The 27,940-nt window shown below is 45.3% G+C and overlaps 1 protein-coding gene across 3 annotated transcripts in view; it reads right to left on the bottom strand.

The window, feature by feature from the left end:
- The window catches only part of SLC2A8 (solute carrier family 2 member 8), a 90,185-nt gene that overhangs the window by 17,583 nt on the left and 44,662 nt on the right, over nt 1-27,940 (bottom strand). For 2 of the 3 annotated variants that reach the window (XM_069241689.1, XM_069241691.1), the window contains one exon: nt 19,861-21,051. The exons of the other annotated variant lie outside the window; for it this stretch is intronic. In XM_069241689.1, the coding sequence (XP_069097790.1) occupies nt 20,905-21,051 (147 nt within the window). In that variant the 3' untranslated portion in view covers nt 19,861-20,904. Of the gene's footprint in view, nt 1-19,860; nt 21,052-27,940 lie in introns of those variants that run through there. 3 annotated transcript variants of the gene reach the window in all.

The following is a 27,940-nucleotide window of genomic DNA, read 5'->3' on the forward strand; positions in this document are numbered from 1 at the left end:
TTCACCACGACTAATGGATCCACCCACTCAGAAGATTCAATAGGTTCTATAATTTTCTCTTCTTGTAATTTATCTAATTGCAGTTTAACATCTTCCTTTAAGGGAATGGGAATATTTCTTACTTTATGCACCTGTGGCACAGCATCCTTTTTTAAATGAATAAGGTGCATAAAGCCTTTCATTTTTCCAATCTTTCCCGTAAATACTTTGAGAACCCTTTTTCTATAGACAATACCGGTTCAGGATTATTGGGGTCCAATATTATACCCAATTTCCTATGATCAATCCATCCCAAAACGGAAGGGCCAGTGACTGCAATATACAATTTTCCGATCATTTTCCTGTTCTTATACTGGAATTTCAATTCCTTGTAGCCTAACAATTCGACAATTTCCCCAGTAAATGTCTTGATTGTTCTATCTGGTGAGTATAACTCTTCACCCACAATATGTTTGAGACTTCTTTCCCACACATTTTGATTAATAATAGTGTATGGAGACCCTGCATCTACTACAATGCGCATAGTCACACCTCCCAACATAATCTCACAACTTGTTTTTTTCATTCTATTTTTCTCTTCTTGTTTCGTACAAAGAATAGTGTCTTCGTCTGAAGGATTTACACACAAAATACACATGTTCAAATCGTCATCCTCAGAAGAGTTTGTGTCTTCCAGATCCAAGATTTTGCTACCTCCAATCTTTCTCTGACACACTTTTTGGAAATGGCCTACAATTCCACATTTTAAACATTTCTGTTTCTTTGCCGGACACAATTTATCATTCGCCAAGTGGTCATAACAGCCACATCTGTAACACTTCTTTTTATCATCAGACTTAAAATTCTTAGATTCTATTCCTGTTCTCCCTGTGCTTCTCTTCTTAAAATCTGTAGTGTGTTTTTTTTCTATCACTCTTGCAATTATGGTCTCCTCTCTTTTATTTTCATTTAAAACTTCTTTCGCACACCTTCCTGTCAGTTCTGCCCTTTTTACAATATCAATGACCTCCTGCAAAGAGCGTTCTCCTTTGGCCCACAGATTGTCTTGAATGTTCGAGTTTGACGATTGCATAACAATCTGGTCACGAATGAGCTTGTCATGTAAATCACCAAATCTGCAATTTATTGCTAAATTCTTTAAGGCAGACACGTAATCTTCTACTGGTTCCTCCTTCCCTTGTTTCCGATGAAAAAACTTATAGCGATCCACAGCTATGCAAACTCTAGGTCTGTAATAGTTATCTAAGTCTTCAAGCGCATTCTTATACAAATCACCATCACCCGCTTGCCTAGGTTTCTTATTAATGTTTTTGAAAATTTTCAGACCACCTGGTCCTAAACAATGTAAGAGGATCCTATATTTCTTTTCAGCAGAAAGTTCTTCTTCCTCCTCAATGGCGGAGATATAATTCCTGAAATATTCACTCCATTCCTCCCATTTTAATATAGGTGAACCAGCAACAGGAATAAATGATTGTGGAGGTGATAAATTCCATGGGTTGTTCGCCGCCATGTATTTGCACTGTCTCCCTTCTAGAATTGTCCACTTAAGTAGAGGTAACCACTATAATTGCTAATAGTTGGTTACAGATGGTTTAAAAGATGTATTAAACTAATAAAAACCCCAAAGGCAGGTTTTAATGTTAGTCAAGCTAGCAATCAATTTGGTTGCACGTACTGTCCCAATATAAAATGGCTGCCGCATAAATGACGTATAAATTAAAATGGCTGCCACTCTGTTAGTAGAACTATCCCAACTTAAAATGGCCGCCACTTAGAAATGATGCATGGTCACGTCTTGACCAATCCAAAATGGCCGCAGAAACAGGATGACGTATCAGTTGGAGGCAGTCCCGGTAGTAGTACACACCCACACAGTCACTGCTTCACTCGACGATGATCTTAGACTGCTGCGAACATGTTGCCCAGCTCCTGACTCACAGTGTGGAAAAGACGATCTTCGGCTGCAGCCAAAAATGCTTCACAGCCCCTGACTCACCGGAATAGTGGCTATCCACTGTGCAGCACACTCATCGCAATGACGCGATCGGATTAATTCTTCCCTCGTCGCCAATTGTAAGAATCTCCAACACCGTGTGAGTTTGGGGAATTACTTTATTTCCTTAGATACATATAAAAGGGAGACGTGCAGTTGCTCCGTCCGCCGTTCAAAACCGTCTCTCACCCTCCGTTCTCGAATGCCTCAAACACATACAAGCGCGTGTGGAATTCCCCGCGCACGGCATTCGAGAACGGTGGGCATTTACCAACACTACAGCTACCTTCACAAAGTTGGCTCCCTTGGCAGGTAGGTACAGTAGAGGTCTTAATGAAGGTCGCATGCATTTGTGCAGTGGGAGCTGCACACTGTCAACTGCCCTTCCTGAAGGGCAAAGGGCCACCTGTGGGGCCAGTCTTTACTACAAACTGCCCCCAAACAGCCTGCGTACGGGACATTTGGTAGGATACAGAGTGCATGTGCGGGTTATGGTGAGTCTCAGCTGTGTGTTGTGCTGTCCTTAGTGGGGAAAGGAATCCATTCTGGATCTGTGTGTGGAGGGTACACAAGGAGGGGTGTAGAGAGAGTGGGACACAGAGGGCCTTTGAGTTGGGCCAGACTCTTGTGAAAGGAAGAAGGGAGGGAGACAGGTGCCCCACTGAGGCGTAGGGACAGTCCTTGCCCCTTCTCTGGAGGTTTTACAGCAGACAGTTTTGTGTAATAACGGAGTTATCACTTTTTCAGACTCCTGTGGCAGTGCACACCCATCTCCACCCCGTCTTCCTGACAAGCTGTAATGACAAAGACGAACTGCCCATTCTACACGCCTTAACCCGGCTTTAGAGACGGATTTCTGGACTCTGCGTTTATGTACACCAATCTAGAAGAAATGCTATGTAATGCGAGTGGGCAATATCTGTGCTACAGCGCCAGCATTTTCAGTGCTACCTTCTTTCCCAAGTGGGGAAAAACCTGGACAAGACCCCCCCCCTGCAAGAACTTTTGAGATCTGGTGTGTGGGCTGGTAGCCCATCTCCCAGAAGATCTATGTGAATGTTTTATGGAATATTAGATCTGCCTAAAGTGTAGCTCCGCTCGTTAATAGACCTAATGTTAGCATTCGGGTTACTGCCAAAGTCTGTAGCCCTGCTTTTATTTGTGTCTAAGGGTTTGTTAAAGGCTGTAGGCAGACTTCTGACTTATCTAACTGGTGACAAAGTCTGTAGGCTCAACTTTTAACTGTGAAAAACCAAATGCAAAGGCCTTTGCTTATTCAAGCAGTACTGTTTATTTTGCAAGTTAAGTTCAGCTGGCATGCAGTCGGCCATTAGGTACTTCCCATATAACTGAAACAAAGAACGTGTGTGATTTGCGCCCATGTTATCTGCCATACCCCTTATAAAGTTTTTTTTTTAAATTGTTATCGCAATTCGGTAAAGCGTTTTGTCACTTGTATATTCTGTTCATAGGTGTAACGTTTGCATCACATTTATCTGCTTGTGCAGTTAAGTAGTTTCCTTTTTAAAAGTAAAAGCAGTGACTGGACTATCAAGTGTTATGTATGTTACCAAGTTTGCTACATTGAGAGTCATGTTCTAAAAGGGTGTGATTGGTTATCAATCTGATGTGACAATAGCATAGGGCCTCCCGGGACACAACTGATGCAAAGTGACCCCTCTACACCTCCAAATAGTACTCAAAGTCATGTAGTTCTTTTACTCACTCTATGCGTGAGTAAACATATACCAAGTAGAAATAACAATATTTTAAGAATTCAGCTCTAGGACTCATTCTACACAATACATGTACCTTGGATAGGGTGCGTTAAACTCCTGGGCACAACCTATTAGTTTAGTTTAGGAACACCAAAGAAGACTGTGATGGACATTACCACTTTTGGCCCAGATCAATAGGGTGTTTTATAGGAGGCAGAGGGAGGATTCCACATATCTGATAGAGACTGCTAGCCACAGATTCCTTCCCTTAGGATATTCCCAGGCATAAGACTGGATCCAGAATTTCTTTTTAGCAATCCCCCTCGCGTGCAGGTAGGTGGCATCGTTCTGCTCTGCATGGCATCACTGGCACCAGAAGTGATGTATGTAGTGCCTATGTAGGCACCACCCTAGCTCACTGAACTTAGTTTATCTTTCCTGCACTTTCATCACAGATCTTGTGGTGCCCGTTATCAACAGGAGTCAGTTACAGGCCACCCCCCTTCGTATGTCAGTGGTGCCTTGAGAGGGACCACAACTCCAAGTCGTGTGTGAGGTGCAAGAGAAACCCCAAGGCCATCTGCAAGCATGCAAAGAAGCTTTTGGCCACTTGTCATGTGACTCCACAACTCCCCAAGTTCCGTTTGCTTGGGAGAACTTGGGATCGCTCCCAAAGTCGCTTGCATCAGTCCTCGTCTCACTCTTGAGCTTCTTCTGTAAAGTCCAACAAGAAGATGTCCAAGAAGTCAAAGAACACTTCGATTTTTCCTTGTCACTCCCATTCTTCAGATGATGCGAGGGAACACCACCACAAGTCCTGAACTGACTTGTAGGTGGTTCCCATGCAGATGGTGTTGGAACCTGGGTCTGCGCCATACGACCCTGGAGTTGGTGTGACCCCTGCCCAACTCTGCGAGTTTTATGAGCCATGAGCCTCACTTCTGGGCAAACTTCTCTGAAGCCTCTTCGGGTATCAACGGTTAGGGACAGTCTATGAATGGAGCTCCAATAGCAGGTTCACCATTGGTGCCAGTCAACCTCTTAGGATACGTTTGTGGATCCAGATTGGCCCCAGCTGCAAGTTCCACCAGGGACCCTCTCGGTGGCGCCATTCTCAGCACCAACGACATCCATTGGCAGTGCCAAACCCATTGTGATTCCAGACTCCAATATTGTGGTGAACCAGCATCGCTCAATGTCAGTTTCAGTGCCGACCAGGCCCACATGGCCTGAATTGGAGACTGAGCTCAATTTCACTGAAGGCCTCACAGAAGAACACGAATCGCTAGGATAGGAGGATCCCTATTCCTACACTGACCCCCCAGCCCCTAACAGAGTCCATGGCCGACCACAACTTGTATGCGGATCTGGCTGATGCCAGTGGTCTGAATATCTCATCAGACACTGGCCTCCCCTCTCCTCGGTCAGTAGCTATGAAGGAATGGACTTCTTTTTCAATGGCAGTCCAGAGGGTGGCTGAGGTTCTGGACTTACAGCTGCTCACAGTTTTAAGTCAACAAGTCAAAACAAATGTTTTGACAGAGGTACTTCAACCGGGGGTATCCCCATCAGAACTCTTATTACCCTTCAACAAAGCCCTCACTGATGTCATGCTCGGGGCACAAGCACATCTGTGCATAGGAATATTTCCAACCACCATCGCCCCATGCAAGGAGACCCAGCCTTCCTCACAAAGCATCTGACCCCAGGAAGCCTGGTAGGACAGGCCTCAATGTCCCAAACCTTTCCAGGCACATTCCCTACCACACCACCAGATAGGGATTCCAAGAGGCTAAATACCTTTGGAAAGAGGATTTTTTTTTTTTTTCTTTGCCAGCCTAGCACTGCAGTCCATGAACACAGCATACTTAATGAGCCGTTATAACCATACTGTGTGGAATTTAGTTCCACAAGTGCTGCCTATGGTCCTGGACGAGGCCTAGTTCATACTTTCTCAAGTTACTGCTGACAGGCAAGATGCAGCAAAGTTCACACTCAGATACGGGTTGGATACGACCGACTCTCTAGGAACAGCCATTACTTCTTTGATGGTGGTGGTGGTGGTGGTTAGTCATCACGCCTCGTTGAGGAATACTGGCTATTTAAGGGATGTCCAAGCCTCACTCTTGGACATTCCCTTCAATGGAACCCACCTCTTTGGAGACAAGGTGAATTCGGCCTGAAAGATTCACGGAGTAGGGCCACTGCTAGGTCATTGGGACGCTTTGTGGCCCCACAACAGACGCATTCCACCTTAAGCCCCTTCCGTAGCTATGGTAGGGACTATCAATGCATCATTCCCCTCTCCCCACCCCCATTCCCCCTTAGCCACCAAAGCCATCAGGTTCAGTCCTTTTATGGCCACGGATTCTGCTCCCATAAGTCTTGTGGGGCCTAAAGCCAGGGGTCTTCCCAATTCCCACCCCCTTGGTAGCCGCACAGTCAAAGCCTCATAATGTGCCCTTAGTCTAGCATGAGCACCCAGTTGGCAGCAGAATCCAATACCATCTGCACCAATAGAGGGAGATTACTACAAATGAGTGCTCCCTATTATCCAATGGGGCATGTCCTCCTGTTCAACCAAACTTCCTTCCTTCCTTCCTTCCTTCCTTCCTTCCTTCCTTCCTTCCTTCCTTCCTTCCTTCCTTCCTATACCTCCCATCGACCACCTTGCACTCTTTCAACAGGAAGTATTGGCCTGTCTGGCCAAATGAGCCATCAAAAGGATGTCAGCCATAAATTGTGAGGGTTATTCCCACTACTATCCTGTGCCAAATAAGGATGGAGGCCTTCATCCTATCTTGGATCTACACCCTCTCAATTTCTTCTCGAAAAAGAAAAAGTTCAAGACACTCACCTGGTTCATGTTTTTATGCCTCAACTCTGGAGACTGGATGGTAGCGCTGGACTTACAGGATACCGATTTCCACATTCCTGTCCTGCCTCCCCACAGAGGCTACCTGCGGTTTACAGTGTGTCAGGAGGATTATCAGTTTGCCGGTGTCCCCTTTGCCCTTACCAAGGACCCCGGATGTTTAGCAAGGTGATGGCGGTGGTTGCAGCACATCTGCAGATGTCAGGCGTTCCAGTTTTCCCCTACTAGGACGATTGGCTGCTGAAGGCAGGGTCGCACAAGGCATTTGTCTCCCACCTCTAGACTATGGCAGACCTCCTGAACTCGCTAGGGTTCACTATCATCATGCCAAAGTCACACCTGACTCCCCCTCAGACGCTTCAATTCATCAGAGCTCATCTGAATACAGTGCAGTTTTGAACTTATCCTCCAGAACAGCGAGGCCAGGATATTCTGACTGTGTTTCAGCCGTAATCCTGGACTTTGGTGAGAGTTACTGAAGCTGCATGGTGGCATTGCCTTTTGCGTCTTGTTGGCATATGAGGGCTCCGGAGTGGGACTTACAGTGGGCACAGCATCTCCAACTTGGCCGAGATATCAGAGGAACTGCAAAAGATCTGCAGTGGTGGCCCAAGAACAGCGACTGGGTCAACAGCATATCTCTCAATGTTCTCCAACCAGAGCTCACAGTAGTAGCAGGTGCATCCTTTCTGGGTTGGGGTGGCCACCTGGGAGAGGTGGAGATCAGATGCGTCTGGCAAAGCATCAGCTCCATCTCACTCAATTGGAACTGAGTGATGTCTGACTGGCATTGAATCCCTTTCTTCCTTCCATCAAGGGAAGACTGGTTTAGGTGTTCACCGACAACACCACTGCCACATGGTATTGCAACAAGCAGGGAGGGGTGGGGTCGTGGCTCAAAGTTAAGAGGCTCTAAATCTTTGGATATGGCTGGAACATCAGGACATATTCTTGGTGGTTTAACATCTGCCGGGCTGTTTGAACGCCAGAGCAGACAAACTCAGCCGTCAACGACCAGTGGATCACAAATGGCAACTTCATCCACAAAAAGAGTGATAGGCCTCTTCCAAGACTGGGGAAAACCTTGGTTAGATCTGTTCACCACCACCGAAAACGCACTTCTATGCACTGGAGTTTCCAAGGCAGCTCTCACTCGTAAACGTATTTTGTCTTGAGTGGAGCTCGGGTCTCCTATAGATCTTTGTAGCAATACCACTCCTGTCAAAAATTCTCAAGAAGATCAAGAATTACCTCATCAAGTAATTTTAGTGGCTCCGGACTCGGCAAAGTATGGTATCCCAAATTTCTAAGCATGAGCATCTGTCCTCCAGTCAGGCTACCCCTTAAGGAGGATCTTCTGTCGTTCAACAGGCAGGGCACTGTAACTGCACCTGCACCTGCACCTGTCCCTGTCCCCGTCCCCGTCCCCGTCCACTCTCCACCTACATGCATAGAATTTGAGTGGTGACGGTTGAGAGTGCTTGCTTTCCCTCCCGACGTACGTGATGTCATTCTGGCAGTCAGGCACTTTTCTACCAAAACCATCTACATCTGCCGGTGGGACAAATTTGTGGCTGGGTGTACATCTCAATAGGTTGATCGTCTGGATGCAAGAACTAGAGCATCTTCTTTGCCAAAGGTGTCACACCTTTTCACTTCAGGCACATCATCACCTTGCCTATCTCCCTTCCTCCACCCCAACCCCCTGAAGAGGAGAGACTCCACTGCTTGGATCCAAAAGGAACACTACTGTTCTAGATTGATCATACCAAAGAATTCAGAAGCAAACCATCTCTCGATGGATCATCATCTGTATTAAGAGATGCTAAGCAATGGCCAAGAAACGGCCTCATAAGGAGTTACAAGCTCATTCTGCCAGAGCTACAGCTGCGACCACTGTGTTAGGTAGGGGAGTCCCCATCCTACACATCTGCCGGGCAGCTACCTGGGCTTCGTTGTACAGTTTGCTAAATACTAGTGCCTCAACAGTCGAGTCTGGCGAGGTGGGTATTTTGCCCGTTGGGTCCTCCATGACCTCTTAGTTTGAACAAAGACCCATCTCCAGAGAGTGATTGCTTTGGTATCTATTCTAACATAAGGAATCTGTGGCTAGAAGGGTCTATCCAAATGAATAAGTTACCTACTTTCGATAAAGCTTCATCTAGTAGAGACTATCTAGCTGCAGATTCTTTACCAAGCCACCCACCCACCCTCTCTGTTCTGCAAACTGGCTTCTTACATTGAGAGATCCTTTTGGACCTCACAGGTACACTAGTCACTCCTTCTTAGCTTTATGTTTCTGGTGCAGACAAAATAGTCAAGAACTGAAGTCAGCATCTATCTAGGCACCACACATGTCATTTCCGGCGCGGATGACCCAAACGACGACAGGCAGAACCAAGCAATGCCACCTACCACCACGCAAGGGGTATTGCTTAAAAATTTCTAGGTCCAGTCTGATGCCTGGGAATATTCTACAGTAAGGAATATGTGGAGAGATAGAGTATCTACCAGATAAAGTGGTACTGAAGATAAGTAATTAGTTTATTAAGCACAATGGCAGGATGGGTTACTTGTGTTAAGACTGCAAAAAAAAAAAATTCTCGCAAAACAATAGGATTGTAGTACAGGCTGTCAATTTTTTTTTTAAATCTTGTATAATTCTCACAGCAGACTTCACTTCCCAACGATATCAGCAATGGGATACTTTACTAGTTTAATTCCATAAATAACAAAGCTGTGGTCAAGCGCAAACGTTTTGTATGGAGATATTTAATTTGAGTTAAGATTTTGGTAGGCTTGGTTTTAGAATTTGTGTTTTTGCAGTGTACGTTTTACATGCTGCCAGTGGAACACCCTTTTAGATCCACATTCACTTGGGATATGGCAGATTCTGCGCCAAAGATGACATCTAGGTTCTGAATCTTCTAAGAAGGAAGAATGGGGCATCAATGGTTTCAATTAAAAATTGTTTTTGTTAATATTTTTTTACAAAGTCACATGTCACAAAAAGAAACCTAATCCCATATGTTCCCCACGAGAGAGGGTCTGATTTAAGAAAGTTCATCATATCTCCTGGATTTTTAGAACACAAATGCTTACTGAAAATGGAAGCAGCTCATTCTGCCAAACTACATTTTGTTTCTTACAAAAAAAAAAAAAAATATGATCAAACCTCAAACAAGTAGCACATGACAACGAGCATAAAGAAGAAAATTAACGATGCAAAACTAAAAGAGTTTTAAACATTTTTAATTCAGCACAATGGCATGTATGCAATAATTCTAACAGGATTCCAAAATAAAAGAGCACAGATGAACGAGTTACTTACCTTCGGTAACAACTTTTCTGGTGGATACATTAGCTACCTGTGGATTCCTCACCTAATGAATGCTCCCATGGCGTCAGCATTCGACGGATATCTTCTTACTAGTCTCTGCACGTCGACGAGGACGTCACTCTAGCCCACGCGACGCCGTCTGACGTCATACAGGCAATAAGAGGTCCTCGACGACGTGCCGACGTCAGTACCAATCATTTTTTACGTGCATGAGAACAACCAGGCAATGCAATGAAAGAGCAAGGCAACATCCCATAACATTGTAAAAATACACAACATTGCATGAATAACTGTAAATCTTTTATATATATATATATATATATATATATATATATATATATATAAAACTCTTTTTTAAAATATATATACACATCAAGTATATACAAAAAGATATATACATATATAAATATATTATATACAACATCTATTGCACCCTCGAAGACCAAGAGGAGCGTACTCAAGGATTACTTGGTAAGACCAGAAAGGCAACGGGGAGGCGGGTGGGACCGTGAGGAATCCACAGGTAGCTAATGTATCCACCAGAAAAGTCGTTACCGAAGGTAAGTAACTCGTTCTTCTGATGGATACAACTACCTGTGGATTCCTCACCTAATGAATAGAGTCCCAAAGCAGTACCACGCCCGGCGGTGGGTGCCTAAATGGTCAAACCAAGAAATCCTGCAGCACTGACCGTGCAAAATGTCCGTCCCTTCTAACCTCAGAATCCAAACAGTAATGTTTTGCAAAAGTGTGAAGGGACGACCAAGTTGCGGCCTTGCAGATGTCGACCACGGGAACACCTCTGGCCAAGGCCGAAGTGGCCGACTTAGCTCTGGTGGAATGATCTCTAATGCCCTCAGGAGGATCCTTCTTTGCCAAAGAGTAACAGATTTTAATGCAAAGAACAACCCACCTGGATAGTGTTCTCTTGTGGACTGCCTTTCCTCTCCTCTTGCCCACGTATCCAATAAACAGCTGATCCTCCAGCCTGAAATCCTTTGTTCTATCAATAAAGAAGCTCAACGCCCTCTTTGGGTCCAGACGGTGCAGTCTTTCTTCCTCTTTGGAAGGATGAGGCGGAGGATAGAACGTGGACAAAGTAATTGCCTGAGCCAAATGGAAAGGTGAAACAACCTTCGGGAGGAAAGCAGCCTTGGTCCTCAACACCACCTTATCCCCATAAAAAGTTGTATAAGGGGGCTTTACTGATAAGGCCTGCAACTCACTCACTCTCCTTGCTGATGTTATAGCTATCAGGAAGACTGTTTTTAAAACCAAATACCTTAAGGGGCAAGAATGCATAGGTTAAAAAGGGGACCCCATAAGGAAAGTCAGGACCAAGGACAAATCCCATTGCGGCATAACGAATGGCTTTGGAGGATATTTATTTAGAAGACCTTTCAAGAATCTGATAACAATAGGGGATTTAAATAAAGATGGTTGGTCTGGAAGACATATGAAGGCTGACAAGGCCGATAAATAACCCTTAATGGTAGCCACTGCACAACCTTTCTGCGCTAGAGACAGAGCAAAAGACAAAACGTCCGATAGATGAGCATGCAAAGGATCAATCTGCCTCTCTCCACACCACGCAACAAATTTAGACCATCTATTAGCGTAGATAGATTTAGTGGAGTGTCGCCTGGCCGCTAATATAACATCCACTACCTCAGGCGGGAGAGAGAAGGAACTCAGGTTGCCCCATTCAATCTCCAGGCATGTAGGTGCAGACTCTGGAGGTTGGGGTGTAAAACCTGCCCCTGCGACTGCGAGAGGAGGTCTGCCCTGAAAGGGAGACGGAGCGGAGGGCACATTGAGAGTTGGAGAAGGTCGGAGTACCATACCCTCCTTGGCCAATCCGGAGCTATTAGGATGACTAGAGCCCGGTCCTGGCGAATCTTCCTCAATACTCGAGGAATCAAGGGTATGGGAGGAAACGCGTAAAGCAACTGGCCGCACCAGGTTATTTGAAACGCGTCCCCCAACGCTCCCTGCATCGGATACTGGAGGCTGCAGAATAACGGACAATGCGCGTTCTCTCGAGTGGCAAACAGATCTACCCGAGGAAACCCCCACCTCTGGAAGATTAAACGGACTTGATCTGGATGGAGACGCCACTCGTGGTCTGCCGAGAATTGGCGACTGAGACTGTCCGCACGCACGTTCAAGACTCCGGCCAGATGGTTTGCTATCAAGCAAATCTGATGGTCCTTTGCCCAGGACCATAGTCGAAGAGCTTCTCTGCAGAGAAGGTACGACCCCACTCCTCCCTGCTTGTTTATGTACCACATTGTGGTAGTATTGTCCGTTAGGACCTGTACCGACTGACCACGAAGGGAAGGGAGGAAGGCCTCGAGATCCAGACGTACAGCCCGTAACTCTAACAGATTGATGTGAAACATCTGTTCCTCTGGAGACCAAAGGCCTTTGATCTCCAGATCCCCCAGATGAGCTCCCCACCCTAGAGTGGAAGCATCCGTTATGACTGTGGCCACTGGTGGCGACTGCTGGAACGGCTTTCCTTGTGAAAGATTGTTGCTTGCAATCCACCACTTCAAATCCACAGCAGCATCTCTGGAGATCTTGACAGTACTCTCTAGATCCCCTTTGTGTTGAGACCACTGCCTTCGGAGGCACCACTGAAGAGCCCTCATGTGCCAGCGAGCATGCGTGACCAACAGAATGCAGGAGGCAAACAGACCGAGCAGACGAAGGACCTTGAGGACTGGAACTACCGCTCCATTTCGAAACATTGGAACCAAATCCTGAATATCTTGAATCCGCTGAGGCGGAGGAAAGGCCCGACCCAATGTTGTATCCAGTACTGCCCCTATGAACAGGAGGCGCTGAGAGGGCTCTAGGTGAGATTTGGGCTCGTTCACCGAAAAACCCAGGTCGAACAACAACTGGGTTGTTGACTGCAGATGATGCCACACAAGCTCCGGGGACTTGGCTTTGATCAACCAGTCGTCCAAGTAAGGGAATACTGCTATCCCCTTCCTTCTGAGTTCTGCCGCAACCACCGACATCACCTTCGTGAAGACTCGAGGTGCTGAAGTAAGACCAAACGGAAGGACCGCAAACTGATAGTGCTGCGATCCCACCACAAACCGGAGATACTTCCTGTGTGACTTGAGTATCGGGATATGAAAGTAAGCATCCTGCAAGTCGACAGACACCATCCAGGCTTCCTTGTTCAACGCCAAAAGCACCTGTGCTAGGGTCAGCATCTTGAACTTTTCCTGCTTGAGGAACCAATTCAAGATCCTCAGGTCCAGGATTGGTCTCAAACGACCATCCTTCTTGGGAATCAGGAAATACCTTGAGTAACATCCTTGACCCCTTTCCTGCTCTGGGACCAACTCCACCGCGCCCTTTGAAAGGAGGGCTTGTACCTCCTGTTCTAGCAACAGGAGGTGTTCTTCTGAACAATAAGAAGGGCGGGGCGGGATGAGGGGCGGGAACTCCCGAAAGGGAAGGGTGTAGCCTTTTCCCACAATACTGAGAACCCAAGTGTCCGTTGTAACAGTCTTCCATTTGGTGAGAAACTGCTGTAATCTTCCCCCTACAGGAGAGGAGTGAGTGAGAAATGGTGGAAGCCTAAGGCTGCTTTCCCTGCTGCACCCCTCCAGAGGACGAGGAAGAGGCAGAGTGCTGCTGAGAGGCTCCTCTGGTGCGGACCCTACCTCTCCCTCTAAAAGATCTATAGGGATGGGAAGAGGCAGGTTGCTGATATCTTCCCCGAAAGGAAGAGGAGGAAGAGCCACGCCCAAATCCACGAAACCTCCTGAAAAATCTGGAAGAGGCCGTGGAAGAAGGAGCTTGGAGCCCTAACGACTTAGCCGTGGCCCTGCTCTCCTTAAAACGTTCCAAGGCCGAATCAGCCTTGGCTCCAAACAGTTTGTCCCCATCAAATGGGAGATCCAACAATGTGGCCTGTACATCCGCAGAAAAGCCCGAGTTACGGAGCCAGGCCTGCCTCCTTGCCACCACAGTTGTGCCCATTGCTCTGGCTACCGAGTCGGTCGTATCCAGTCCAGTCTGGATAATCTGGGTCGCAGCAGCCTGAGCATTTGAAACAACATCCAAAAGACCCTGGGGAAGCTCTGTAAATGATGAGGAAATGTCATCCATCAGAGCATGAATATACCTCCCCAGGATACAGGTTGCGTTGGTGGCCTTCAACGCCAGACTGCAGGACGAAAAAATCTTCTTGGACTGCGCCTCTAGTTTCTTTGAATCTCTGTCCCCAGGCACCGTCGGGAAAGAACCAGGCGCTGACTTGGATGAACAGGAGGCCTGCACCACCAAGCTCTCCGGCGTAGGGTGCCTAGACAGAAAACCAGGGTCAGTCGGAGCCGCCCGATACCTCCTGGCCACGGCTCTGTGAACTGCTGGGGAAGATGCCGGCCTCTTCCACACCTCTAACACCGGATCCAGCAGAGCGTCATTAAATGGCAAAAGAGGCTCCGCCGCAGCTGAGGCCGGATGTAGCACCTCTGTTAGAAGGTTTTGTTTAGCCTCCACCACCGGCAAAGGCAGGTCCAAAAAACTAGCTGCCTTCCGTACCACTGCGTGAAAGGAAGCAGCCTCCTCAGTATATTCTCCCGGGGACGAAAGATCCCACTCAGGGGAAGTGTCCAGCCCACTGTCCGACTCCAGACCACGCAGCCCATCACCCGAGTCCTCTAGCTCTCCTTCCTCCAGGGCTCGTTGGTACTCCTGCTCCTCTAATACACGGAGAGCACGTCTCCTCGAATGAAGCCATTGTTCAATACGCGGAGTCGACAATGCCTCCGCCGAAGTTGAAGATCGGCGGCGATCTTCAGAAGCCACCGACGCCGCGTCCGGAGCCACAGGTAACTTCGGCGCCGACGAAAGAGCAGTCGAAGCAGATGGACCCACCGGAGTCACAGGCCGAAATCCCGACGTCGACGGGATGGAAATCCCCGGGGCCAATCCCTCTGAAGCCACCGGACCGGCCACCGGCGCCGAGCTCACGTTCCCAAAAGGGAGAAAGGGCATAAAGGGTGCCGGCCGAAGAGGCGCAGGATCACCCAATGAAAAGGCCAAAGGCCCAGCCGGAGCACCCCCTGGAGCCATCTGTTGGAAGATGGCATACATCGCATTCAAGAATGCGGAACTATCTGCTCCAGGGGTGGGAAAAGCAGGATACTGGGGTGCCTGTCTCGGAGGCGACCCCGACGCCGGCCTCAACGTCTGCAACGCCGGAGAAAACACCTGAGGCTCCAATACCTCAATCACCAATGCCTGTCCAGGTGAAGTCGGAGACGCCGGAGAGGGCAACGGCGTCGAAGGATGCGGTGTAACCGTGGGACTGATCTCCCATGTCCTTCGGCGCCAATCCGAAGACCTGGAACGAGTCTCCTTTGAATGACGCCGAGATTCTCTACGGCGCCGGGAGTCTCGATGACGCCGATGTCTTGGTGAAGAAGACTTCTTGTGATGCTTCTCCTTCGATTTTGCCATAAACAGCTTCGCCTCACGTTCCTTGAGGGCCTTTGGATTCATGTGCTGGCATGAATCACAAGTCGAGACGTCGTGGTCGGAGCTCAAACACCAAAGGCAATCGGAATGAGGATCCGTCACTGACATCTTGCCTCCACACTCACGACAAGGCTTGAATCCAGACTTTCTCTGCGACATTATTACCACAGCGAAAGACTACGCAGCAAAAATACACTGTAACCACAAAAGTAACAGTTGCTCCCTCGAAGATAACCGTTTCGAATGCACGGAAAAAAGGGAACTGACGTTGGCACGTCGTCGAGGACCTCTTATTGCCTGTAGGACGTCAGACGGCGTCGCGTGGGCTAGAGTGACGTCCTCGTCGACGTGCAGAGACTAGTAAGAAGATTTCCGTCGAATGCTGGCGCCATGGGAGTATTCATTAGGTGAGGAATCCACAGGTAGTTGTATCCATCAGAAAGGTCTTAGCAGAAACAGTTCTACACAACAGCTGTGTTCATACAACAGTGACCTGACAGATATATATATATGTACAATGGCTCAATGGGTAAGTTAGTTGGAGCAGATCGGCTCATTATTGTATATACAAATTTAGTACTACAAGTGCTAGCCCTAACCATACAGATCGTTAAAATGATTTTAGGCATGTAAAAGCACAGTGCAAACTGGTATGTTATGTTATGTTAAAATTGCTTATATAGCGCCTAAACTGCCCAGGGGCCTCGCAGCACTTATACTACAACGCAGAATCGGCAATGTTAGTAACCACATAGGAAATCACGCTCTAAATAACCAGGTTTTTAGGGCCTTCCTAAAGGGGATCTCTTGAGAACTTAATCTAATATTAAGAGGAAGACTATTCCAGAGTATAGCACCTTGATATGACAACGACCTTCCTCCTCATCTTGCTTTCTTCACTGTTGGAACTGTGACTAACATAGCTGAGGAGGATCTGAGAGGTCTGCCTGGTGTGTAAGAAGAGGCCAGTGTTTTGAGCATTTCACTGCCTTGATTGTATAAAGCTCTATGAATATGGCATAATGCCTTGAATTGAATCCTTTTAGCTACTGGGAGCCAATGTAAGGAGGAGATTCTGGTCCGTATGGATTGTTGCTTGGGTGTTTTTAAAAGCACTCGTGCTGCAGCATTTTTCACCCCCTGTAGTCTTTGTATTACATATCTTGGTGATCCTACGAACAAAGCATTGCCATAATCAAGGAGCGATCCTATTAATGCCTGAATAACCAGTCTTCTGGCTAGAAAAGGCAGGATTGCTAAAACCTTCCCCAAAGTCCTAAGCAGGTCAAGGGAAGTTCCAGCTACTCTGTTGGCGTGTTGCGACATTGAGAGTTGGGGGTCCAACCATACCCTGAGACTTTTTATAAGGTCTTTAGGGGGCGGGAGAGTGGCCACTCCTGTTGTTATAATTTGATTAGCTAATTAATTTTTTGTTTGCCCAAAGAACATAACCTCAGTTTTTTCATCATTGAACTTCAATTTACTTCCCGACATACATACAGCAACTGCTTTTAGGCAGGGACCTAATGCTGTCCCCAGATCCGGTTGTGTGTTAGAGAGGGAGACAATGAGTTGAGTATCATCTGCATATGATACTAAGTTCAGACCAAATGACTGAACCATGTCCGCTAATGGCAGCATTTAGATATTAAAAAGCAGAGGGCTCAGGGCAGAACCCTGTGGGACTCCACAGCTGCTTATGATACGTTTGGATGTACAAGATCTGTCCAACACCTAGAAGGATCTTCCATGAGTAAATGATAGGATCCAATCTAAGGCTACTCCAGAGATTCCAATCCCCGCATTCTAGCTTTAAGAATTTTAGGTCAACCGTATCGAATGCCGCACTCAGATCTAAGAGGATGATGGCTGTTTCAATTCCTTTATACATTCTCTTTTTTGCTTCCTCCGTAATAGCGATCAGTGCGGTCTCTGTCCCATGCAATGGCCTAAAACCCATCTGTGTGGGATGTAAGATCTTTCTCTCTTCCAGAAGAGCAGAGAGCGGAGTATGTACATGGTTCTCTGCTAGTTTAGCCATTATAGGTAGCAGTGAGATTGGTCGGTAGTTAATCAATAACTTTGAATCCAGATTAGATTTTTTTAAGAGAGGCTTAACAATGGCCTGTTTCCATAGGTCTGGCACTACTCCAGAAGACAGTGAAACATTAATAAGATTTGTAATTACCGGACCTAACACTGGCACTCCCATGAAGAGAATCTGAGGAGTTGCAGGGTCCGAGGAGAGCCTGATTTAATGGATGCCAGTAATTTTGTTACTCTATCTGTACTAATAGGAGTAAAGTTTGTTAGAATAATCAGAAGATCTTAAGAATCAATGTCACATATGACCTTCAGAAAACATTTCCTCATTGTACGCTACGCAATTAAAGCAACAAAACCGTGAGAAGGGTGGAAATGTACTTATTAAAAAAATTAACTGTTTAATGAGACACTGGAACAGTTTTGTACTCCCTTTTTAGTCAAAGCAATGATTAAGTCGACGATTTCAAGTAATTGCCCAAAAATGTATATTCCATACAAAAATCCAGCCTTAACCTTGAGAGATTGTAAAAATAGGAAAAACGGCTGAAAAGAAACACCACTGCGCACAGAACACATAATACATAAAACAGAATCATGCTGCAAAACATGAAACCTTAAGAACAAAAGGGACTTCAACAGTTCAACGTAACCTATTTAGTGATAAATGAAGGTGTCAGGACCTTAGCTCGTCTTAATAAAACCCTGTATCCTTGGTTTTGAACTAATCGTTCAACTCGAAAAACAATGTTTTTTAGCCAACTTGTACAGCATTCCCGATGCTGTTCAGCATGGCTGAGTAATAAAAAAAATAAATAAAAAAAAAAAAAACTACTACAACACAGCAGCCGTACCCTTTTGCAGGCGTGCATGCATGGAAGAAGCACACAAGTAAGAAAGAAATTGGGGGAGAAGTATACTACAGTAAGCACAACATTGGAGGGGTGGGGGAGAAGCACCTGGCAACAGAGAGCAACATTAAGTGCAGCTGGGGGTAGAGAGGTACACAAAGCAGGCGGCTGGAAAACGCACGCACCATCATGGAGAGCTTAACCAACAAGAAAAAAGTAGTGCTTGGAAACAAGTGGTGAAAGGACACAAGTAATGAGTTCATTTCCAGGGGCAGGACGAACACAAGAGCAAGGAAAGTCCACAAAAGGTCATGAATAAAAAGCAAGTAAATTAAAGTGATAGTAAAGCCAACCAATGATAAGCAATGGGCGGTCTAAGCCTGCTGTAAGCAGATAGTAGGCTTCTTTGACAACAGACATCTTGCACTGTCTGGCATGGAGACCTAAAACACACTTCCTAGTTATAAAAACAAACCACTGGTATCCCTTCCTTGGGCTATAGTCACACTTCTCAATTTGTCACTGCCAAAACAAGTCACTATTCAGCCTTTTCAATCTTCACTGCATGTAAATGTAACAAAATGCAAGTGTTATGATCAGAAAAAGGAGATGGGAATGACAGTGGCTAGGCTTAATCATGGAAGTTCAACTCTGCTTAAAATTATGCCCGAACATGGCATACAAGAGCAGGGAATGTCCTGATGCCCACAGGGATCAACCCATTTATACGGCAAGGAAACAGACAGATGACCTTTAAAGTTATTATTTTAACTGAGTTACCTAAAGCTGTGTTAAAAAAAAAAAAAAAAAAAAACAACCACCTTGTGTTTCATGTATTTGCTTAATTTATTTTCATATCTTTATTTGTTTTAAAACACAAAACAGTATCAAATGAAAGTCCAGTACCCAAGCCGGGCCTAGGAGCAAACACAGTGGAATTATACTGTCGAATGTTGACACACTGTCATCACCTGACAGCCAGTAACAGTTAAATACAGATCATTAACATATAACGCTGAGCTACTATCTATGTATTCTAATCACCCTACACAGGTTGTCTGAGGCAGGGGGCGGGTGCAAGCTCACACCCCCCACCAGTCCACCATGCACATCCGAGCAAGGAGGGGCCCAGAGCGTTCTGTGACGGACACACTGCCATTTATCTACTAAAGCTAGGGGATTGATATGCAATGTGCAAGGGAATTCCTCAGCCCTAAACATGCTGCCTACTCGCATCAGGGGCAGGGCCATTCAGTCCATGGCAGTGTGGAGATCCTCTACACCCCCCCATCTGGGTGTGCCCCAGAGCACATCAACACTTCATCAGCACCCCTATGGGAGCAACAGGGAAGCACAGAACAAGAGGAGTTGCTCAAAGTGGGAGCAAGTCACCCCTCGCTTCCAGGTTCATAACGTAGAGGTCCCAAATCATTCTCCCAGCCCTGTTACCACCACATCTCCAGGCCTCCGAGAGGATATCCGATTCAGCCCAAGCCCACTTTTATAAAGTGCGGAGCCAACACAACAGGTATTTGCTTCATAGTGTATTAAATTCAGGAGGAAACGGAAAAAGAAGATTAGTCATTACCTAGAAAAATACTATACAAGAATCATAAACACATGCCACTTCCATATGGGTTTTCCCAACGATTGGCCATTCAGGAATAGTTGCCAGCCTGTTCTTAAACTGTGACAAAACAGAGATCCGTGTTTAGGGAGGACCAAACCTGGGTTCCTCATCTTCCACTTAGCCAAAATTCTGACAAACGTCCATGATGTGCCAGTCGGGCTTGAAATTGGATCCATATGTCACAGCTGCGTCTCCTTAGAAAACCCAGAAAAAGTAGTAACAAAACAGCCTACGCATATCTGCTTATGGTTTGTCCTTTGCCAGGTAAACATCCCAGACTGGTTTTGGCCATGGTAACATCATCTCCAATACTGTAAAGCAACATATCTGGTTTTGCAGATAAAGTTTGAATTAAAAATTGACGACAATTCTGAAGCCAGACTGAGTCATAACTGGCTCCCATCAGAGCAGTAACGTTCCACATCACCAGGCACCACTATATCAGTATGTAACTTTTGGTCACAGGAAAAGCTCCCAAACAATTCACATTTGGATATAAGAAGGAGACAATATTTGCAGCTCACTACCCATTGGACAACAGCAGGTCCTGCCTTCCATAGGCCAAAAGTGGTAACTGGATCATTTTCTATCTTTCGATTGATGTCTTAATCAGACATCATCTCTGTAGTCAGGAATGTCAATTGCAGGCCGTATTTATTGTCTGTTGTGTGGGTAGCTGCTGTTCATTTTGTCTTTCATCTAAACTGTGTGTTATATCTTTTAACTTTTGATATGGTCTGTCGATCATTAAAGAAGTGTTCAGCACGTTTGCACAAAAAAGGCAATTAGGCAAAATTAATAAACTCCAGCTCAGGATCTGTTATGCTAATACCACAAAACGCTGAACTCTCAGGATTTCACCATTTTCGGTCTCTTCAACAGCGGATACTGTCAAACATTCTAAAGATGCCAGAATGTGAGGGTTCTCCCACTATTAAGCCCATCAGGTTTGTGCTGATCTTCGAAAGTGGGCCTCAATTTCTTCCAAGGTTTTTCCTTTGGTTTCAGGGACACAGAAGATGGTGAAAAATACATTTAGGATACAGAAACCAGCAAATAGCCAAAATGTGCCATAGGACGTCAGTGAAATCTAAAAAGAAATATTAATAAAAAAAATATTTAGTAAAGTAGAAGAAAGAGCAATGGCCAGGTTCATATTTAATGGATGATACAGCCAAAATACAAATTTCTGTGCACAGTTAGAGCATGGGGCCCATCTGTTTTCACTCTAACTATGCTGTGTTCCAAAAACGATGACCATATTCGTAAATGCACAGTTACATGAAAATGCTAAAAGTTTTTCTTAGATTTTTGAAATGCTAGAACTTTCCCACTAGCCCACCAGAGTTCTAGCAATCAGCGTTTTTGCATTCATAATTTATAAAAGAATAAAAAACTCAACATCACTAGTGACGACTGTAGCATGTAAGCCCTGTCCACACAAAAGTACAAGAAGGCCGACCGTCAGTGGGCTGGAGGCAGGAAGAGAGTATTAAAGGCTATTGGAGACATTTGTAGATGAGGCAGAAAGAGTGGATGTAAAATAGAGCTAAAGTCTCCTAGATGGCATAATCTGGGTGGCTACATTAAAGGGGCTTCACAAGGGTTAAGTGTAAAGGCTGAGTAAGGAAGTATCCCTCAGGTTCACTCAAATACAAAGCTGTCCCTTTACAATCTATAACCATCTCCCAAAATGAACTCAATGAAAAAAGGTGGTAGTGGTGGTGGTGTGTATAGGTATATAAAATATATATATATATATATTTTTTTTTTTACTGATGGGGTTTATATAGGCAGCCCTCTTCACTCACGGGTCTGTTTTTCATTCACATTACTCTTCCGCCAACGGTAGCATGGGGCAATGGGTTAGCTCACTTCTGTTGGCTAACTTCACTGTGAGTGACAGAATTGTGAATTTTCGCAAAGTGCACACCTGCGCAGAAAACAGGAGTCTTCTATTGCAGGGGCTATGTGGATGTGTGCTTCTCGAGATCAAAGCAAAATTTCTGTCTTCAGGAAAGTATTTTTATACTGATAATGGACCAGCAGCTCCCCCAACAATGAAGTTTAGCCCTATTGGACACAGATGTTTTTTTTTTGTTTGTTTCCCACCTAAAATTGTTTCTGCTGCATGTCAGTGCCATAATTAATGAACAGTGGGTAGAGTGGGCTCACCCTTTGTACTAAAAAGTTTGCCATGGCACTGGGTATGTGGCAAGGTGAAGTAATACTTTTTTTTAAATTTATTTTTGTGTCTTTAGAGAGATGCAGCTGCGTCGATAAGCTATTTTTTGTATTTACACTCAGTCACACACATCTCAGATGCACACATGCACCAACTGATTTAGAACCATAATTCTGCCTTCTACAAAGGGCAGTGTTGCAGAAGGAAGGTGTGAGGCACGTTTTAAACAGTCAAAAGAGATGGCGCCTCAGTGGAGGACTGCTGGCTAGGCCCAAACTTGTGTTACGGAGAACAGCTCAGAGGCAGGGTCAGATACTAAGACAGCAACTGAGGGAAACGATTATGGATCCGAATCTGGATGTGATTTTTCAGTTGGTGGAGTTCCATCTGATGACTCGTCTTCCAGTGATTCTGAGAAGCGTGGTCACAAGAGTCATGATGGTCCTTTGCAAGCACAATCTGTGCGGCAGAAAGACAGTAGCAGGGTAGACCAGCCCAGAGAAAAGGCAGGGGGCAAGCACAGTCCAAGTGCTCTCTTGGCAGCCCCCCCAATTTACTGCAGCCGCAAAGTCCCCCGTACACTGCAGACACTGGATGTAAAATCGATCCAGAAATTGGTTTGCCTACTGAATACATCCATCTCTTTTTTTTGGATGCGGACTTTGAGGAAATTGTGCACCAAACAAATTTGGGTGCTGAAAAGTTAAAGTGTGCATGGAGGCATTTTTACACCTCATTCTAGGGTACACCAGTGGACTTCCACTTCACTTGGGGAGGTGAAGAAATTTCTGGGTCCTATGCTCAAAATGGGTGTTGTAGGAAAGTCATCCTTTTTGCCCTGATCACACCATCTTTTGATGGCACTGGTGATAACGGACTATGACAGTGCCCTGGGCTCTGCTAATCAGGCCCAGGGCCAGTGCTCTGTCCTCTAAAGGTATATGGTAATTGGTAGAATTCAAATTGGCAAAGACAACCTACCTGTAAGTCCTTAGTAAACTGCCGGGCTTGTAGGTTATGGGACCCCAGTGGACCTAATGTCCTTAAGTGTGCACTGCTGTGGTGTCGGTGCCATTTTAAACTAGGCCTGCCATTAAAATAAAACTGTGTCCAGTTTCAACTTTGGAATTAACAGTACTTCCAAAGTCCACAACTACCTATGTATAACTTATAAGTCACCCCTAAGGTCTACCCTAGATGTCCTAACGGTAGGAGGCCTTTTATAAAAAAGTAAGGACTAAATAAAATATATTTTATAGGCCCTGGCAGGGAAAAATAGCCAAAGTTGTTTTCCCTATTGTAGCTCATTGTAACATAGGCTAACAAGGGAATTCTTTATTAAACGTGTTAAAGTCTATCTTTTGAATGAAGCTAGCAAGCAATTCATTCAAAGTATCAAAAAAATTGCTACAATATTTCCAACAACTTGCCAATGTCGAATTTATTATAACTATGGCAGGAATGTAGTTTCATAAGTTACTATCCGAAAGTTACCTAAAAGCAGCGCTGCAGTAGCCTCTTCTGATTGGTCAGCCTTTTACAGCCTAAGCGAAGCTGCTTCCTGAGTAGGTGTGGAGAGACCTAGGGCTGAAACAAGACAGCCATCTGATGGGATATATGCTTCTTGGAGAAGCCAGGGACAGGAAGGGGCCCGGGAGATGGGCTGGACAGCAAATGTCACAGAACCCAGGCAATCCCCACTTCATAGATACCCTGCCAGATGAGAAGCCTCCTAATAGGATTAGGAGAGTGGCTAGAAGGGGGGTATAGTCCGATGTTAGCCACAGTTTTGGGTTGGGTTACACAGACACACGCTCCAAGGAGCTAATTTCTCCATTTAAATTTTTGTCAAAACAGCACATTCTGGGTCAAAAATATGCCACAGTTCGCAAGAAGTGGTCATAGCAGAGGAAGGCAACATTTGGGAGAGCTGCAGAAGATCCTCAGATCACTGCCTGGAACAAAAGAAGCAGGACTGCCCTGCTGGACCTTTTGAAGGCACCAGAAAAGGCTTGTACTTAGGACTGCACCTGCTGCACTCTCAAGACTCCACAAAGAAAAGACTGTGCCTGACTCAAAGGAAAAGGTTTGAGCTCCTGGAATAGCAACAGGTACAAAAGTGATGAAAGAGTTCACCAGCAGAAAACAAAGAAAGGACTACTTAGCTGATCATCTACAATTGGATTTTCCTGGACTGCGTAGGTGCATTGTGGGAGATTGAGTCCTAAACCCCAAGTGACAATCCAGAGCTTCTAAACCCTTGGCCAGTGCTAGAGGACACTTATCTCCCCAAAGGAATGAAAAAACAACTGGACTACAGCTCCTGGACCCGTCTTCAATGAGTTAATGACCCTCCCCTCCCCCCCAAGCGGGGCCTCTCAGGTCGTGGGCCCTTGAAGTGGTTACAAAGCTCTTTAAGTCAAGCTTTTGTGCTCCTCATGACGGCTAACGGGAATCTTGGCACAAATCTTGAGAAGGTCAACATTTGGCAGGACTAATCTGGGACTGTATCCGACCGGGGCTCCAATGCGGTCCGCTTGAACTTTTAGATTTTACCATTTAGCCACGTTTGGCGCTTTATGCTTTTTGGTGTTATAGTTCCCTACATTGGATTTGTGTTGTTCTGGTGTTATTTTAAAGAGAAACATATTCTCTATTTTTATAAATTGATGCTGGATTACTTATTCACTGCTTTAGTGATATTAAATGCTTTACACATATCTGTCTCCTAAGTTATGCCAGAGTGCTCTTTGCCAAACTACCCAGGGTTGGGGATTAATTTATTGAGGCTTGACCGGACCCGTTAGTGATTGCGATCTATTAGTGACTGTGGTATTATTACTAGTTGAGGGCGAGTACCCTGCCTGCTAATAACCCACTTTCCTACAAGGGTAGTGCAAAAAACAGGTGTACAATTCTATCCACTCACACGTTTTGGGTAACACGTAGCTTCGCACCAGTCACGAGTAGGGATTGTTTTTTTTGCTATTGCAGCATACGATGATAAATTTGCTGCATTACCCAGGGACTTTCCAGACCATGGCAGTTTGCTCAAAACTGGGTCTTTCATGAAACATTTGTTTGCCATATTTCCAGAAATGTATACCCCTAGAGGAATATAGCCATTGAGGAGTCTTTGGTCATGTACAAAGGGTGACTGGTACACAGACAGTACATACAGAGCAAAAAAGCTTGTTAAGGCAGTTAAGGCATCAAAATGTACATGCTATGGGAGTTCTACAGGCTATGTATACAGCTTGAGATTGTAAACAGGGAAGGGTTTTGCTCTAAACTACCTACTACTCTAAACTGCCCAAGCTAGGAGTACCGGCACAGGTTGTATGGGAGCTTGCACAAGCACTCCCTTATAGATGATAAAACCTCTATGTGGACAACTTCTATACCGGAGTAGAGCCATTTAGTGAGCTGTACAAAACTGGCACTGTGGCATGCAGTGTCATTCAATGTCACCATCATGGATTATTGCCGGAGCTAGTTTGTAAGAAGATCTAAAAATCATTGCTTATTATTCCAATGAACTGCTTGCTGTTAAATTCTCTGAAAGACTGGATGTGTATGTGTTCACTGCAATCCATGAGAGCAATTCCCCACTCCAGGTTTGAGGTCAGCTGGCCAAAGATCACCAGCCCTCCTGTGTACTCGATTACATGTACATGGGGCGGAGCGGATAAGAATGACAAGGGATAGTAGCTGAAAAACCTGCACATAATATAAGAAGCTCTTTACCCACCTGATCGAATGGTTATGGCGTTTACTGTCAGACCACTACATGAACTTTCAGTTTACCATTATTAAAAGTATTACAGGTGAAGAATCAGTAGTCTCCACTTCATCTGCTGTAGAGGACATAGCAAGGCTGCAGGTTCTGCAGTTTGATGACTGCATTCCTGCAACAGCGAGAAAGGCACAACCATGTCTTCACTGCAGGATCTGCTCAAAGCAAAGCAACAGGCAGAAGATTTGTTACTGTCCCCATTGCCCAACTCAGCCAGGCTTTGTTTACCTAGCATACAAAAGTGAAGTACTGGGAATGGACTGAGGTGACCCCATCCTAGCATATACCTTTCAATGGCTATGCATGGATACAAATCCTCCATGGGCCACTACTTCAGTAAGCAAGCAGCCTTTATAGTTGCCTTCTCTATTTGAGAAAATCTTTGACTTGCTTATGTCCTGCTTGACACCTTTATCCTCCATCAGAACGAAATAGGAGTTCTGTATGCAGTATTACAGTCATTGCAGTTAATGGAACATAGGCCACATTGTCACAGAGTACTCTGTGCAGTGAAACCTAAAGTCTTAAGTAGTTTTTTAAGTGCTCTTTTGGGACTTAGGACTGTCATCCCCAGCATGTTAACTTAGTTTCACAGACAGATATGCTCACTCAGTCTAGGGAATCTAGGTCTCGAGGGATCCCCAGGCACCCCACCTCCAACTTACATCCACAAACTGGATGAAGTTTGATTTAGCACAGCGAGTGTACTAAAGGCACATGAATGACACGTCTGCCTGAGTCTCATGTGGCTCTCATGGGAGCCGTTAGAAAAAGTTCACTTGGCACGCATTTGGTAATGCTCAGAAAATTGACGCAGGCAAATAGCGGACAGTAAGAACGTAGTCAAACTTTTTTCAATTGTGAAGCTTGCCGAAGCACCAACTCACAACTTGTCTGCCATATGTGCGATATTTTTGGTGATGTGCCTGTATGCAAGTTGGTTGATGATTGGGTTAGAGGTGGTTTGACTGGGGATTCCGTCCTGTGGTGTATGAATGTGATGAGCCATTTACTGGCACGGATATGTTGATGTGAATGAACTGCGGTCTGGATTGGGCCAGTGGCTAGTAGCATGAAAGTCTAGTGTGTGGCGCATGAATGGCATGTGGCTGGTCCATAAAGCAGACAGTGCCTTGTTGAGGCTTTATGGCTTACCTTCAGAAATGTTTGTTTCCATATTCTGATACTATGATTAGTATTTGCTTTAGCATTTCTAGAAGTATCACAACCAACAAGTTTAAATGAAAGTTCAATAACAAACCCTTATTTTTCTGAGAACTGAACACCCAAAGGTGTCCTGGGTGGTGTAACTTGAATTAATCTTGCTTACATTCCCTTAATGCCTTACAAAACTTGAAAATGTGTAAATGGGCACAATCACTCAATCATTTACCTTTTGTGTTGATATTTCTAGAATCTGTTGCGAACCACTAATTGAAATCCACCCAGCATTCCAACATCTTATGCAAATGGATCCCAGTTTGTGGGCGGGAACAGACACATGAGAAAAATGTGTGTTTTCGGGCAAAGTTAGAGGTCCCGGGTGTCAAGTTTTCAGAAATGTGTTGGTGGCGGCTGAGATAGGGCGTAAACTCCTAAACTCCACAGTTAACCTCATTGCAAAAAAGGTATGGTTTTCAGTGGAAAAAAGCTGATTTGTTAATGTTGCATTCTGGCTATTTCCTGTCGCAGGGCCTAAACCCTACCACACAAGTGAGGTACCTTTTATATCTGGAAAAAAACTGTGGGCAGGTGTTTGGCTGGGTTGTAGGAAAATTCCTGAACTTTCCATCATAGAAATGAGAGAAAAATGTGTTTTAGCCTAATGTTTTGGTTTGCAAGGCATTCAGGGTAAAAACACCTTGTCGGAAGCACAGAAGTCACACCAGCCTGGACACTGGACACACACGGGTATCTAGTTTCCAGAAATATCAGAGTAGGGTAGTTTTTCCTAGGTTGCAGCTGAACTATGGCCCAAAATCTGCAGATACCAAACTT

Source organism: Pleurodeles waltl, chromosome 6 (genome assembly GCF_031143425.1).
Source record: "Pleurodeles waltl isolate 20211129_DDA chromosome 6, aPleWal1.hap1.20221129, whole genome shotgun sequence".
Taxonomy (NCBI): domain Eukaryota; kingdom Metazoa; phylum Chordata; class Amphibia; order Caudata; family Salamandridae; genus Pleurodeles; species Pleurodeles waltl.